The sequence below is a fragment of the Cottoperca gobio genome, chromosome 19, assembly GCF_900634415.1.
Source record: "Cottoperca gobio chromosome 19, fCotGob3.1, whole genome shotgun sequence".
NCBI lineage: Eukaryota > Metazoa > Chordata > Actinopteri > Perciformes > Bovichtidae > Cottoperca > Cottoperca gobio.
Window position 1 is genome coordinate 7,484,827 of NC_041373.1, and position 14,530 is coordinate 7,499,356.

At 41.6% G+C, this 14,530-nt stretch overlaps 2 protein-coding genes across 4 annotated transcripts in view; one reads left to right on the forward strand and one right to left on the reverse strand.

Annotated features, from left to right (window-relative positions):
- Nucleotides 1-355: 355 nt before the first annotated feature.
- Nucleotides 356-10,736, forward strand: LOC115024592 (PDZ domain-containing protein 7-like). 3 transcript variants are annotated; one of them, XM_029456339.1, is made up of 18 exons: nt 356-556; nt 1,081-1,182; nt 1,267-1,569; nt 2,354-2,491; nt 2,592-2,766; nt 2,843-3,019; nt 3,115-3,262; nt 4,521-4,581; nt 4,706-4,883; nt 5,323-5,546; nt 5,643-5,807; nt 6,209-6,324; nt 6,472-6,563; nt 6,971-7,062; nt 7,186-7,257; nt 7,802-8,401; nt 8,942-9,042; nt 9,624-10,736. In XM_029456339.1, exons 3-18 carry the CDS (start codon nt 1,407-1,409, stop codon nt 9,765-9,767), a joined length of 2,646 nt encoding a protein of 881 aa, XP_029312199.1. In that variant the 5' UTR covers nt 356-556; nt 1,081-1,182; nt 1,267-1,406; the 3' UTR covers nt 9,768-10,736. The 3 variants fall into 3 exon arrangements, with proteins under 3 accessions (XP_029312199.1, XP_029312197.1, XP_029312198.1); XM_029456337.1 differs by having other exon boundaries at nt 1,087-1,182; XM_029456338.1 differs by having other exon boundaries at nt 1,087-1,182; nt 1,341-1,569.
- The window catches only part of LOC115024593 (leucine zipper putative tumor suppressor 2 homolog), a 33,407-nt gene continuing 29,453 nt past the window's right edge, over nt 10,577-14,530 (reverse strand). Inside the window, 1 exon segment of the mRNA XM_029456340.1 lies at nt 10,577-13,342. Coding sequence (XP_029312200.1) covers nt 12,635-13,342 — 708 coding nt within the window. The 3' untranslated portion in view covers nt 10,577-12,634.

The following is a 14,530-nucleotide window of genomic DNA, read 5'->3' on the forward strand; positions in this document are numbered from 1 at the left end:
CTTTTTTTTTTCTACCAATTTTATTGATGCAAATTATGTATAGTGTTGTTGTATAATTGTAACTCATTTAGAGCTGCAACCCCTGCCATATTAGTAAATACAAAACGGTAACATAAAGTGGTGAAGCCCAAAATAAATAAACTACCGTTTTCTCTGAGCTCTCCACAACAGGTACAATTTCCATCATGTCCTTCTTGAGTAGGATCCTTTTCTGTCAAGTCCTCACACGCGGTCAGTAGATTGGCATATTAGCTGTCCAATCAAATACTCTCAATTAACTACAACCCAGCCAATACACATGGTCGGGGGCGGACCTCTTTACCAGTCACAGAAATGTCCCAACCAGGTGCGTTGGATCATTTTGCACAACATGGACTCCGGTAGGCTAGCTAGTTGACTTTAATTTAGTTATTTACAGAAGGGATATACGGAACATTTTTGCTGTCGCCTGTCGATGTTCTGTTCCTGTTAGCATCTGTTTGGTAGTTTTTAAGCAGAACACGAGAAGAGCTGTCTGCTGTCTGCTGTATTCTCGGTTTGAAACGTAACATGTTTGGTAAGTATTTTGTTTAGTTGTGAATGTTGGGCGAGATAAGTTTACACTTGTTCCCGCATGTCTGAAATACCGTAGCGGAATAAATGCTGAAGTTTCTTCGTTAAATTAAGACGCAAGTAAACTTAGTTATATATATCCTTGTTTCGATAATTATACGTTAAATAAATTTCGCCTTTCGTGACACTTTTTTTTTAACGTCGCTGTCCGGGGTGCTGAAGCACCGTGTGACTCCTGGGGGAAACCCCAAGCAGACGCGATGAGGACACACTGTTATCTCGTGTTAAGTTTAGTGACATGTAACCATGGTATCAACACCATGTGACATCTTGACTCTTAAGTGGGTCAAGTCTGAGCTAAATAAACCTATTAAATCCTACTTGCCTCACCTGCAGAGAAGAACACAGTGTATGTGTTGTGCTTTGTATTAATTGCCTAATGTCCTTAATGTAATGTAAGTTCCATATAATTAGATCTTTAATGTGTTAATAATTCATTGCTCTACTTGATTATTATTTTTATGTGAGACTCAGACAGGTGAGAGAGATGAAACATGGGCAGGAATGGACCAAAATGTGACTCCAGGAAGCCAAAGAGTCAGCTGTCATGTCACACAGCAACCTGCGTCGGTGAGTTGGATTATCCCACCATTTCACTCTACAAGCAAGCAACTGAAAAAGAACGATAACGATGCAAATGTAAACATAATATAGTCTCAGTATGCAGGGAACACAGCGGACAAATTGCCTGAGGATCCCCTTCCTTCTGCTGTATGCTGCTGCTGTAGGCTCCTCCACCCGGAGCTAAGTCCCCTGTGATGGAGAGTGTGTGAAAGGGGACCCCGCCAGCCTCCATGGCTCATTCGTCAGACCCATTGCGCAGGGAGAAGACCCCCGGGACCCAAGGGTCACACACGGCTACACGCAACCTCTTACGAAAGAAAGAGCAGCGGCGGCGTGGAATCCGATCCTCCTCGCCCATGGGCCGGGTCATCCTCATCAACTCTCCTGTGGATGGTAAGAAGTAGTCGTACTGACTGCTTGTGTAGTGCACGCTATACCTACAGTCGACAAAACACTGGTTTAATCTGGTTTATAAATCTGACAGACAAAGAACTGTTGGTATTTATTTTAGAAATTTAGACCTGGATTAGATTTGGATGCAGCAAAGTTGAGACTTACTTTTCAGGGTGCCTATTACTATCTTACATCTGCATTACACTGAACCTCAAACCTTTTTCTTCAAGAGAACAAAGGGTTGAACTCTTGGACATTGAAAAAGTAACGTTTTGATCATAGACACAAATTGAAACCTCTATACATGCACAACTAGGACCGAATCAATCAATTACAATGGAGACAATTCACAAAAACGAGACGGTAAAAAGTCAATAATTGATGATATACAAAATGAATGTGTCAATATATCCATAGAATACAACATTTGAAATGTAATTGCTGTATTATTAATGCATACTTTAATTAACGTTAGTTTCTTTGATGAAGACCTGATACTTTATAATAGAGAACATTTTATTTCCATCTTTACTGCTGATACTGATATTGCACACTGACTTTTTTCCCCACAGGATCGGAGAGATGGATGAACTTATTCAATCTTTTAGAAACAAGGAGTGAAAGAATATTTACGTGATGTTTGTTTAGTAAGAAGACAGAATCACTGCTGCACATCATGAATTGCCAAATATAAAAGATGATTTAGATATAAGCTTGACTGATTAATTATGGTAAGAATTTACTCAGGAGATTTGTGACCATTAATGGCTTATTATTTAATTAGGTGGAGATGACAGTGAGGACCTCCATACGATCACAGTAGATAAGAGTGTGGACGGCAAGCTCGGCTTCAGCGTGCGAGGAGGCTCAGAACATGGCCTCAGCATCTTTGTCAGTAAGGTGGAGGACAACAGTACAGCAGGTAAACCAGCCACTACTCGCTAGAGGCTAATGTTGTCTGTAACGGACTGATGTTGCTCGTATTAGGGTGTATTTTCACCCTTCTATGTGTGTATTCACAGAGGAGGCAGGCCTGCTTGTAGGTGATAAACTGGTGGAGGTGAATGGTATCAGCCTGGAGAACATCACGATGAGCAGCGCTGTGAAGGTCCTGACCGGCAACAATAGGCTGAGGATGGTGGTGAGACGCGTTGGCAAAGTCCCCGGCATCCGCTACTCCAAGGAGAAGACTACCTGGTGATGAAGAACTATATTTTTAATCTCTGTTCATCACAAAAATATTAGATTCTGACCGACAGTGAAAATCTTCCAGGGTGGACTTGATACACAGGCGTATGGTGGTGGAGGAGAGCGGACGCACACCTTCTGATGCCAGCTCGGGAAACGCCCTTCAACGGATCGTCCACCTTTCCACCACCTCAGACGACTATTGCCTGGGTTTTAACATCCGGGGGGGAAAGGAGTTTGGTCTGGGCATCTATGTCTCCAAGTAGGTACCTCCGCTATGGAAAACATTCATTTCATTTTCTTTGTAAAAATGTCATTAAAAATTCTCTTGGACTCACTTCTGTCTTGTGGTTTCAGACTGGATCCTGGAGGTCTCGCTGAGCAGAATGGAATAAAGATGGGGGACCAGATCCTGGCTGCCAATGGCGTGAACTTTGAGGACATCAGCCACAGTAACGCTGTGGAGGTGCTGAAGAGCCACACGCATGTCATGCTGACCATCAAGGTGAGAGCGTTGGCTTGACCCTCTATGTCCAGTGCAGCATGCAATAAGTGTTTGTTATGAATTCACAGCAGATAGTACGAGAAAACCACGGAGCCCAAAAAGTCGAAAAAGATGTCATTTTGCACAAAAGATTAAAAAATGTTATCTTTTAATGCAGGACTATACATGTTTGTATTACTATAACACAAGAGCCAATGTTTAAAAAAATAAAATTGCATGATATTTATGGAATGCTTTCAAGAATAAAAACATCTTTCATTTTCTTTCATTTTTTAACACCAAAAAGGAAAACTGCTATTTAGTGGTTCCAGTATTTCCAGCTGAAACCTGATATATAAAATATAAAGGGAAATTGACTTTTGTACAGAAAGGCTTTGTTTAAAATCTTGAGCTGACACAATTAATTTTTTTGTTATTTAAAATAAAAATTTAAAATTTGTCCAAAGAGCACATCTATGATGCCAAGAGAAAATGTTGTTTTACTATTTAAAAAAAGAAAAAGTGTTCAGAAGTCAGTGTTTTCCATGGGGTAAAAGTAATCCAATTTGAAACAGAAAATCAAATGTCTATAGTCATTTGGTACGTTGATAAAATGGGAGCCTACATCTTGTATAACATTAGAAGTCAAGTGGTCTCAGTTGAATGTTTGGTGTTGAATTCGATTTTAACCACAAGCTTTAGTATCACATTTCATAACGACTCTTTGTTATTAGAAAGCATGTCGGTTCTTTCATTACTGCCCAGGTTAGATGACCCGACACACATTTAACTTTCTGACCTGTTGCCTCCCTTTTCATCTTTAATTCTCTCACAAATACAAACCCTGTGAGCCGCGTCGCCGCTCAGCGGACGTAGTAGCAGCGGTTTGTGTGGCAGGGCCCGACAGCTGGCATGCAGTCGTAATATTCACTATACTTGCCGGAGCTTGGGTTTCTCGCTGTGAGAAATAGCCAGGCCGTGTGCATTATTCACCAGGCAGCTGGGATCAGGTGCTGATCAAAGCTTAGAGCCGTGTTCTGTGCAAGTTTTGTTCCGGGAGCCCACGCATTGCCTCGTGGAAAATGAAGAGTTAGAAAGCAACTATCAAATGTTACTAGAAAGTCAAGAAGGGAAATGTATTTCTCTTTGAGGAGGAACATGTTTGGTTTTGGGTCTCTGTGGGCTTCTAGAGTTACTCTTTATCAAATATAGCGATCCTATAAAAGTTTCAAGGTCTCTACTGTATCTCATTTGCATATCTGTGGCCATATCTTCACAGGAAGCAGGACGATACCCTGCTTATAAAGAGATGGTGGCAGAGTACAGGTGGCTCAATAAGCGTATGTATCTTTCTTTTTTCATTATAAGAAAGCTGTGAGGCTGTGTATGAATTTGTAAAGATCACAGGACACTGTGATATGCTTAGATACATTTGGGTTGGATGATCTTTCGTTCTCTCCTCAGTGGCCAACGGTACTCAGAAATCTTCCTCCCAGGGTTCAGAATCCAACTCCTCAGCCTCCTCTCTGTCGTCTGGGACTCCGGTGAGCTCTCTGAGTGGCCTGTCGCAGGTCATGTTCCCTCCCAGCCTGCCTTTTTGTTCAGACATGGTGGATGTCTGCATCTCTACGGAGGATCAGAGGTCAGGGTTGTTTATTTTCATTTGGATTCTCCCAAATTTGAACAAAACAACAATAAGAAATAGTAGACCCAAACAACATTGTATTTTTATAAAAGTTTTTAATTGCTCTAGGCTTTTAAAATGGTACGCATACTATACAGCTTCAACATTTTAGGGCTCTACAGAATAGTTTGAAGCTTCATTTACAACATTGACATTCAAAATTTCAATCAACATCCTGATTGCTGTGCAGCTTCATTTATTTTTTTGCACGTCTATTCATTCTGTTTAAAACCGGTATTTCTGAAATCTTTATATGACCACAGACATTCAAAGCTTCATTCGAACACCTCAATAGAACCTTCAAATGTTAAACGGAAGACATTCGGTAAAGCCCTACAACATGTGCACACTTACAGACTAGACCAGACTTGATCATGGTAGTTTTTATTTTGTCCAGGTCTGAGTCAGCGCGAACGGAGACCGCCATGCAGACGGACCTTCCTCAGAAGACTGGTGCAGAAACCACTCGCAGCCTTGGACGAACCACTCTGCTCAAAGACACGGTGATCCGTGGAGAGGAGGGCGGGGGGAGGCAAGAGTCCCATAAGACTGCCGTGCTGATGGCTCTCAGCAGACCGAGCCGACCAATCAGCCGATCTCAGAGCCAAGTCACCATTGCAGGTGAGGCAAGAAGAGAGAGGGTAACAAAAAAAGAGTTAATGGAAAGATGGAATAATTGAGCCACGTAGATGACCTAATGTTGCTATCCCACCATAGAGATCAAGCAGAAGAAAGAGAAGAAGCAGAAAGGGAAAAACCCAGAGGAGAAGAGCGCCCTGCAGCGCTCAAAGACCTTCGTCAACTCGCTATTCAAAGGTGGACGCAAGAGAGACACTTCCAGGGGGCGCTCCAAGTCACCGTCCTCACACAAGGCTGGTAAAGGTAGCTGCATCTGATGACTCTGTTCCTCAATATAGTAGAAGTGTGACTGTACATGTATGTGTAAAAAGTCCTGTTAGCAAGTTTAGAACCAGCACTATTTTGGCCATTTCCACCCTCTGCACGAGATGTTGCCTCATTTGCGATGCCTCACAAAGGAGACAGCGCACACTCTGATGTTTCAAGCCAAAAACTGTTTTGTTTTTTTCTACACATAAACACTGAATGCGGAGTATCTAAAAAAAATCTTCACCCTGGAAGTTGTTTTACAAATGTCCATTTTCAGTGACACACACTGAAGGCTGTGTTGTGTTAACAACTATTAACTGCTGGAGCAGATTTATTGAGATTGTATTCAGTAGACAAACGTATGACACATTGATTCTCCCCTGTAATGGTTTCAGGGGGACGACAGGTCGGTGCAATGCCAAATTCAGAGATGCTTGGTGTGGTGGAGGACATGGCCCGCAGGCTGCTGACTGAGCAGGAGGTGGCTGCTGTAATGAAGACGTGCCGAAGGGTAAGAAGACAAACTGAGACGTTGTAGTAGATTTGCTGACCTTTGTACTGCAAAAGAAGGAGTCGGTGTTTCACAACATAATTCACATGTAAGTTTTAAGTTAAATCATTATCAACTGGGTACCTAATCTCTATTGTTACTCAACAGTATGTGACAGAGCGGTCAGTGGAGCACTTGATACGCCACCTGCTGGCTGTGCTGGACAGACCTGAGAAGCTGCTGCTGCTGAGGGAAGTCCGGTAAGGAGAGCGAGGAAAAGGGAATAACTGGATATTTACTCCAGGGCCTTCTTTGATACAGCTACTGATTCAGTGATTATTATCATATCATCATCAACCTTATATCGCTGTTAAAATATATACAGAAAGATGCATTTACATGAAGATTTTCTTTAGGCCTGCGCATAATAAATGGATAAACTCAATTCACAAAATAAAGATTTCTGCCCTCCACTTTGTGTAAATCGAGTCAGAGAAACTGTATTACTAATACTGCCAGACGGGGTTTAAGGATTTTTCAGGATAATCTTCCCAAATCTAAATGTTCCACAATAAGACGCTGATGACTTAATTAAAAATGTTTTGTAATGCAACAGTGAAAATGACTCAGCATTTTTTTTCTTCTTTCCTGTTGTCTTGTTTCTCAGGTTGCTGCTTCCTCCTCCTGACCTGAGTGCATTCAATAACATGGTGACCCCGATCGAAGTCGAGGCCTACGATATCCTCAAGTATCGCTCAAGTACGTGTGATTCATCCGGATTTGAATCCCTGTGATGTGCAAAAAACATATAACACAAATCCACTCTGAACAGTCATTGTTGGCTCTATTCTGTAACTGTTTTCTTTCTTTTCTATATTGTAGTCAAAGCTCCTCTTCTTCGCTCTCCCACATCTGGTCGAGCACCAAAACGGCGCCTCATCACTCCCATCCCGGGTCAGTACCTCAGCTGTAATACCACTTCATTTTAATGTAGTTTGGACTTTTGATTTTATTTTTATGTTTTAATATTCCCAGAAAAAAAGATCTTGGAGTTTTTCATTTGATTACAATGAATTAGAATATCTTTCTGAAATGTGTCTTGTGTCCCAAGATGTACAGTTTTATTTATTCAAACAAGTGATGCTCTTTATATTGTTCTGAGAGATGGATCATCTCTATGGAAGTCTATTTCTGCAAAGAAAAAGACAAATACATGAAAAGTTAAGTGTGATGGAAAATAAAACAAAAGTAGTCAATGAAGAAATACTAAGACAAAATAATTATTCAGGAAGTCAATGATGAGATATTAAGCAGAAGTTTTGACTCAGTATCTGTTATATCTCATAAATCTTATGTCATGAGTATTTTTATTTTTATTTTTAATATGCATAACTTTCTATCTATGGGGTTCCATTCATTCAATTTTAAACCACACCTTCAGTTAAGACTGCTCGGCTCATAAAGAAACGTGCTGATGTAATCTCTGTTATCCCTCCAGATTACAGGGGAGGTTTTGAGCTCCACAATGCCGATGAGGTGGAGAAGGAGAGCCACCTACTGGAAGAGTTGGAGAAACTCAGTGTGTCGGGGCCTCGGGAGAGGCCTCATCCCTCCAGGTCTTTCACCCCGCTGCTGGACATACCAGTGGATGGATACAACGCAGAGTCCAGAGACTCTCCGCCCTCTGCCAGCCCCATGCTCCCCAACTGGCTACTGGCCCACAGCGATCACTCCCGCCCTCCTCTCCGAACAGACATCGGCACGATTCGCTCCGTCCACTTTGACGAAGTTTCACTGCACTCAACTTCAGACGCGGCCTCAGACAGAGGAAGGTCCCCGTTCAGAAACGGCTACTCCACAGGCAAAAAGGAGAAAAGCGAAGATGGGAGTAAAGAAAGTGTGTTCACGCTGCAGAGTGCTGCTCGCAGGAGTCGGCCCTTGTTGTCGCAGGTGTTCAGATCGAGTCCGGATCAGCGAGTGGGGAGCGAACAGATAAACGGACATCAGGCTTCCTCAGAGAATAGACTCAACAGCTCCGAGCCTAAACACGAGTACGAGCTCAAAACTGTCAGCATCTCCAAGACCAAACAGTCACTGGGTAAATGTGTTTGGTGAATTCTGTCAGAATCATATTATAAATGGGTACGATTTCATTTAACGGTTCAGTTCACCCAAATTACCCTGAGAGATGTTTTAACATGCAAATAGTTTTGGTTTTATTGGTCCAGATTTTGAGGTATTTGTCTGAGATTTCTGCCTCCACCCACAAATTAAATACTGCGGTTGTTGTTTTTTGGGGTGGTGTTTCTGGAAAGACACATGTTTGACGCAGACGGACATCTCAAAACCTGGAGAAAACTAGCTAGACACTACTAAGAGGTAGTTAATATAGTAAATAACTGACTTAAGCAGCTTCCGTATATCTCTCCTCCTCAGACACTTATCTATATACCTGTATGCAATCTTCTTCCATTGTCATGTTAATTAAAAATATGTAAACATGGATGTGCACACATCACAGTACAACATCTCACTTTGCCTCTCTACTGTACATAGTAAACCAGTACTTGTGAAACACTTGACGCTGTAAGTACACAAATATAAAATGCATGACTGACTCCACTCGTTTGTGTTTCAGGCATCAGTATATCTGGTGGGATGGAGTCGAAGGTTCAGCCGGTAGTAAAGATCGAGAAGATCTTTCCTGGAGGAGCAGCCTCCACCTGTGAAGTGCTCAAGGTGACTCAGTCTCTGACCAGGGTCACCAAATTAAATTTAAGCCCTTTTTAATACTTCACACACACACATACTATTCAAAGTAAGATGTATGATGGAAAACAAGTATAATTTGTCAAATTATTTTGCAGTGTGTATATATACCCACAATTCCTGATTATAAAATACATTAAATTAATGCAATCTTGACCTAGATGAGCAGCAGAAAATGGATATATGGAATAACCAATAAAACAATTAACACATTTAAGTTCTTTCAAGTTAAATTGTCTTTAGAAAACAGATGGTGAGCTTTCTAGCTGCTGTTAGCAGTAGTTTGCTACAGGTGATTAACATCTGCCTACAGTGTGCAACCCAGTACACAATGATTTTATGACTAACATTACTGACTTTGGCAAGCAGGAGCAAATATTTAAGACTTCAGGAACTACAATTTTAGCCTTTTAATACTATAAGGCCTTCAAGGAAAATTAATTTAATGGGGGTTTTTTTAAGACCTCCTGATACCCTGTTCACACTTTGTCTGCACTGTGTTTGTTGTGTCCCTTACGGTCTGACTTAAACTTTCCCTCTCGTGTCCCCAGGCTGGATTTGAGTTGATGTCAGTGGACGGAGTCTCGCTGCAAGGCGTGACTCATCAGCATGCTGTCGACATCATCCGAAAAGCCTTCAGCAACAAGGCCAAAGACCCCATGGTGTTTGTGGTCAAAGTCCGTAAAAGCATTTGAAAGGAGACTGTTTAGTCCCAGAAATAAATTCATGATGACAGTCTCAGAGACTTTAACTCTGGCCGAAACGCACTGTGCTGCTCTGAGGTCAGGTAGGTAGTTTTGCCATTCATGTTAAAGTTAGTTGTTGAATGATTACATGGACACTGCTAACTGTTGAGCAACATTGGCCTAAGGCAGCAGATTTACTGGATTTAAGAGAATTAAGCATATGAAATAATATAAGAACATTATCACTAAAAGTAGACGCACAAGCAACAAGTCAGTTAAATGTGTCCAGAAAGCCTGAAACCATAAAAACAAATGGTGCTCCTGATGCCTTTAATATTTCACTTTAATCACAACCAAGGAGCCAATGCCTGTCAAGAACATTTCTTTTTACATTTTGTTTCCTATTAACATCCAAATGTCAAAAAGAGTGCAGAAGTTTGTTTATATCAGACTTCTTAAATGTGCAGCACGACAAACTGCAAACTGAGTGCCTTTTTTAAAAGCCCTGTTAACAGTGTGCCTCCTTTTGACCTGCAGAGGGCAGACGAGACATTCAGAAACATTTGTTCTCTGCAGAAGCTAATCAGGAAAATGTTAAACGCCTCAAACTGCGAACATCTCCTAAATGTTGAGGATCGTAGGATAAATAATCTAGATTGTCTGGAGAGCATTATAACCCAGTTAAAACTCAGTGTTTACAAAGACTAAATTATGATCGTGTCTATAATGTGTTGTAATAATACAATTAAGGGAGAACATGCTGTAAGACTTTCAAGTTGTATGAAGTTGAACAAATCTCCATGTAAGACACACAGCTATTACATTTTGTCTTTTTTAATTAAAAACAGGTTTGTTCAAGAAATGTACAGCATGAAAATAAACATTTTATGTCTTCATACAAATATTGTGGATTATAAAATTATACTGAGGAACAAACAACCAACCATCCACATAAACATTAATATTCAGGCGTCTTTTCTGTAGGAGCAAAACATAATGTGCGACATTGCTTTGGTCTATTCACAGTGGCTATGTTTTTACTTTTTGAGATAAAGAAAACTTTGATTTGTTGGGGTTATTTACAGAGGAGGAGGAGGATGATGCAATCAGCAGTAATAGAGGAACAGGAAAGTAAATACACATGAAACAGATCTTAAAGGTTGGTAGAAAAACAGTCATGTCAAAGTAGTTTTACTTAACACCCATCATTCAGTGCATGATTTCCCTTCAGTTATGTAATCAATGTATTTTACCATCTTGAGTAGTAGTAAAGTACTTTCTCTAATTATCAAATACATTGCTGAGACACTTAATTTTAACCCTGGAACTGTCTCTTATTCCTGGTAATGGGAACGCAGTTATTAATTACACCTGTGCTTTTACTGGTATGACTTGTTAAAATTGATTTTCCTGAACAATTTCATGATTGCAGTATATATTACTGTACATATATTGTGGTACTCCTACACTACAGGAAAAGTGATATCTTATGATCCAAACCATGTGTGTGCACAAGAGAAAAGCTGACGTGCACTGGATGTAAGGTGTTAAGGGGGTATTTAATCCAGATGTTACTGTGTTTAATTACATTAGACTGTACAGATGTTCATATTATTTCCAACATTTAGGGTAAAGTGTCCAGGATATGTGTACAACAGGAGGCTAAAACTTTCCCTCAAATCCACCGTCATCAGCACCTAGCTCTGATTCTCACTCTTGTCATTACTTGCTGAATGTGTGGTGTCCCACTTTTACTGTCAATCGACAACAAACGTGGGCTCCAGCTAAAGTAACTGTACTAATGAGAGCTGACTGAGTGGGAGTGTTAAACCCAGCATGGAAGGTGGAGGAATGACCAACTCAAGAGAGGGCTGGGTGAAGCAACTCATACACAACAACTTCTCCCACAAATGTTTAAAACTGGGAAAGATGTCAGTTACAGACACTGATGGGATAGTTTGGATTGTTTAAAGTGGGGTTGTATGAGGTACTTCTCCATGGTTGGTGTACAGTAGATGGCAGTCAGCACGCCCCCAGGAGAAACTGACAGAGTACAGGCAGAAATGTAGTGCTGTGGAAGGGGGCAGCAACAAAATGTATTTTAGCCACCAAAAAAATATCTATCAGTTTGAGTGTATGTTATATTTTTACCACATTAGCCGCAGCCCATTCCAAGAGGGAACTGAATCCATTATATATGCTCTCTTCAAAGCCACCAGACTCCTGAGCACCATGGTAGCTCCCCTGGTAGGGTGGGTGCCCATGCTCTAAGGCTGAGTACTTCCCACAGTGGCCCGGTTTTTGAAATCCAGTCTGTGACCCTTTGCTACATGCAATCCCTCTTTCTTCCCCTTTTCTGCTTATCTTCGGCTGTTCTATCCAAAAAAAAGCAAAAAAACAAATGAAAGACTCCATTGTCACAAAGTCATTTTAACTTGCAGAGAACAGGTTGCTGGTCTACACCACCAAACTAACAGATCAAGGCAGACCAGCAACTCCTGTAGTAAATGGAGCCTTGTGGATTTGAAGAGTATAAATGGATATAATGCCTTCCTGTCGGGAAGAGCCGTCTGGTGGCAGGGTAAAGGGTACAAATATTCAAAACAAAGTGTATACTTAAACTGATTGAAGTACCTCATACAACCCCACTTGAAACAATCCAAACCATCTTTTTAACAGAGGAGCAGTGGACTGAGGTGGCTTACTGACGTTTAATAGAGATCATTGGGTTTTAAGTGGGGCAGGCAGAACTAAAGTGTTTTATTTTTTTACATTTTGTGATATCTGCTTGTTGGCACAAAAAAGATCAGTTCTTTGACTTGTGGGTGACATACTTAGCTGACTAGTGCAAATCAAAAGATGGGGAGACCCACAGGTCAAATTTCCGTGGCGGCGATCTCATCAAAGTTGATCTCGTTGCCGCTGCCCTCGTCCTCCTCTCTGCTCTCAAGTTCGTGACTGAGCTCCTGCAGGAGCTGCTCCAGGTCTCGGTTCCTGCGATACATCTGCACATAGTTCTGCTGCAGCTGCTTCTGGTAGCGGATAACTTTTTCTTTCTCCTCCTGCCATATCCTTCGCTCTTCTTCAAAGCCTCCTGTTTGCTGCTCAGCCCGCTGACACTCAAAGGCCAGCTCAGCCCTCATCCTGTCCATTTGCACCTTCATGTTCTGCAGGGCCTCAGTGCTGCTCTGCCGCTGGGCCTTCGCCTCGTCACTCTCATAGGCAAGCAGGTGTTCTGCTGCCTCCTGGAACACCTGACACTGTCTGTTTCCTGGGCCCTGATTGGCCAAAGCATCTCTGAGATGAGCCAACTCTCCCTCAAGGCGTCCTACCTTTTCTCTGAGTAGCTCCGCTTCACTCTTGCGGCGCTGGAGTTCATTTTCACACACTTCCAGCTCCAGGGTTCGTGTGCGGGTTGTGCTGTGAGCCTCCTGGAGCAGGACCTGGGTGTTAGTGAGCTCACCACGATTTTCTCTGAGTTGACCCCGCAGTGAGACGATCTCTCCCACACGCTGGGCTAACTCCACCTGCACCTCCTTCAGCTGCTGCTTCAGCAACGAGATTTCCCCTGACTTTTGACAGACCTGAGGGAAGAAGAGAAATGTTCAGTTCAGTAAAGCAACATTTTTTGATGCACATGCTCATCAATAATGAAGAGAAGTAAAATAAATAGGGTTGCAACTGACAATGTTCATTATCCTCTAAAAGTCCTTCTAAAGTGTGATTTGGTCTATCAAATGTTGCAGTTTGCATCTAACATTTGAAACGCAAAGATATTCAACTTACTATCAAAGAAAACCAGAAAATAATTTTCACTTCCTGTAGTGAGTGAATGAATGAATGAATGATAAGAACAATAATCATGTCCCAATTCCATTTATTTGAATTAGAGAAATAAAACACATCCATAAATGTATTTCGGGGAAGCTGCAATGGTCAAATTGATGCTCTAAAGCAGGGGTGGGGAACCTCCGGCCTCCGCGAGACCATTTGATCCGGCCCTCGGGGTAATTCATAAACACACGCAAAACAATCGACTAGAAATAAAAACAAAGAAATCTAGACTGCAATAAACGGGCGATTGACTGTTTTTCCTGGCCAAGGTCAGGGTCCTTGAACACAACACGAGCAGAACGTGTCATCACGTGGTCACGTCATGTCAAAAAACTTCAATATTAAAACGAGACTGTCATTAACATCAGTGAACGCAGCGTGGCGAGTGTAAAACAGAATGCAGGATGCAGAATGTCACTTTCCAGGAGAAATGGACGAACGATGATTTATTTGTGGAAGTAAAAGGCCTGTGAAACTAGTTTGTGCGGACGCGCTTGCGGTGATGAAAAATAATCTTGAGCGTCATTACAGCACGAAACATGTCAAACTGGACGAGCTGAAAGGACGAGTGTTTGGATAAAGTTAACGCTCTTCGGCGGAGTTTGGCCCAACAAGCAGCTCTCTTCAGAGCGGAACATACAAACATGGAGAGATAGAGAGGTAGACCACCACACCAAGAACAGACTGTTCCACCACTGCTGTGCAATATTCACTTTATTTTCCATCAACCACTTGGTACTTAGATTATTTTTTATTCTCTTTAATTATTGTGTACTGCCTTTTTACTTCATATGTTCTTTTGCTGTGACAAGATAAATGTCCCCGTTGTGGGACTAATAAAGGATTCTGATTTCTGATAAAACAGAAAGATACATGGATAAGAAAGATGCTTTTTTGCACAGCATGAAGGAAAAGTTAAATGAATGGGCTATGTCTTA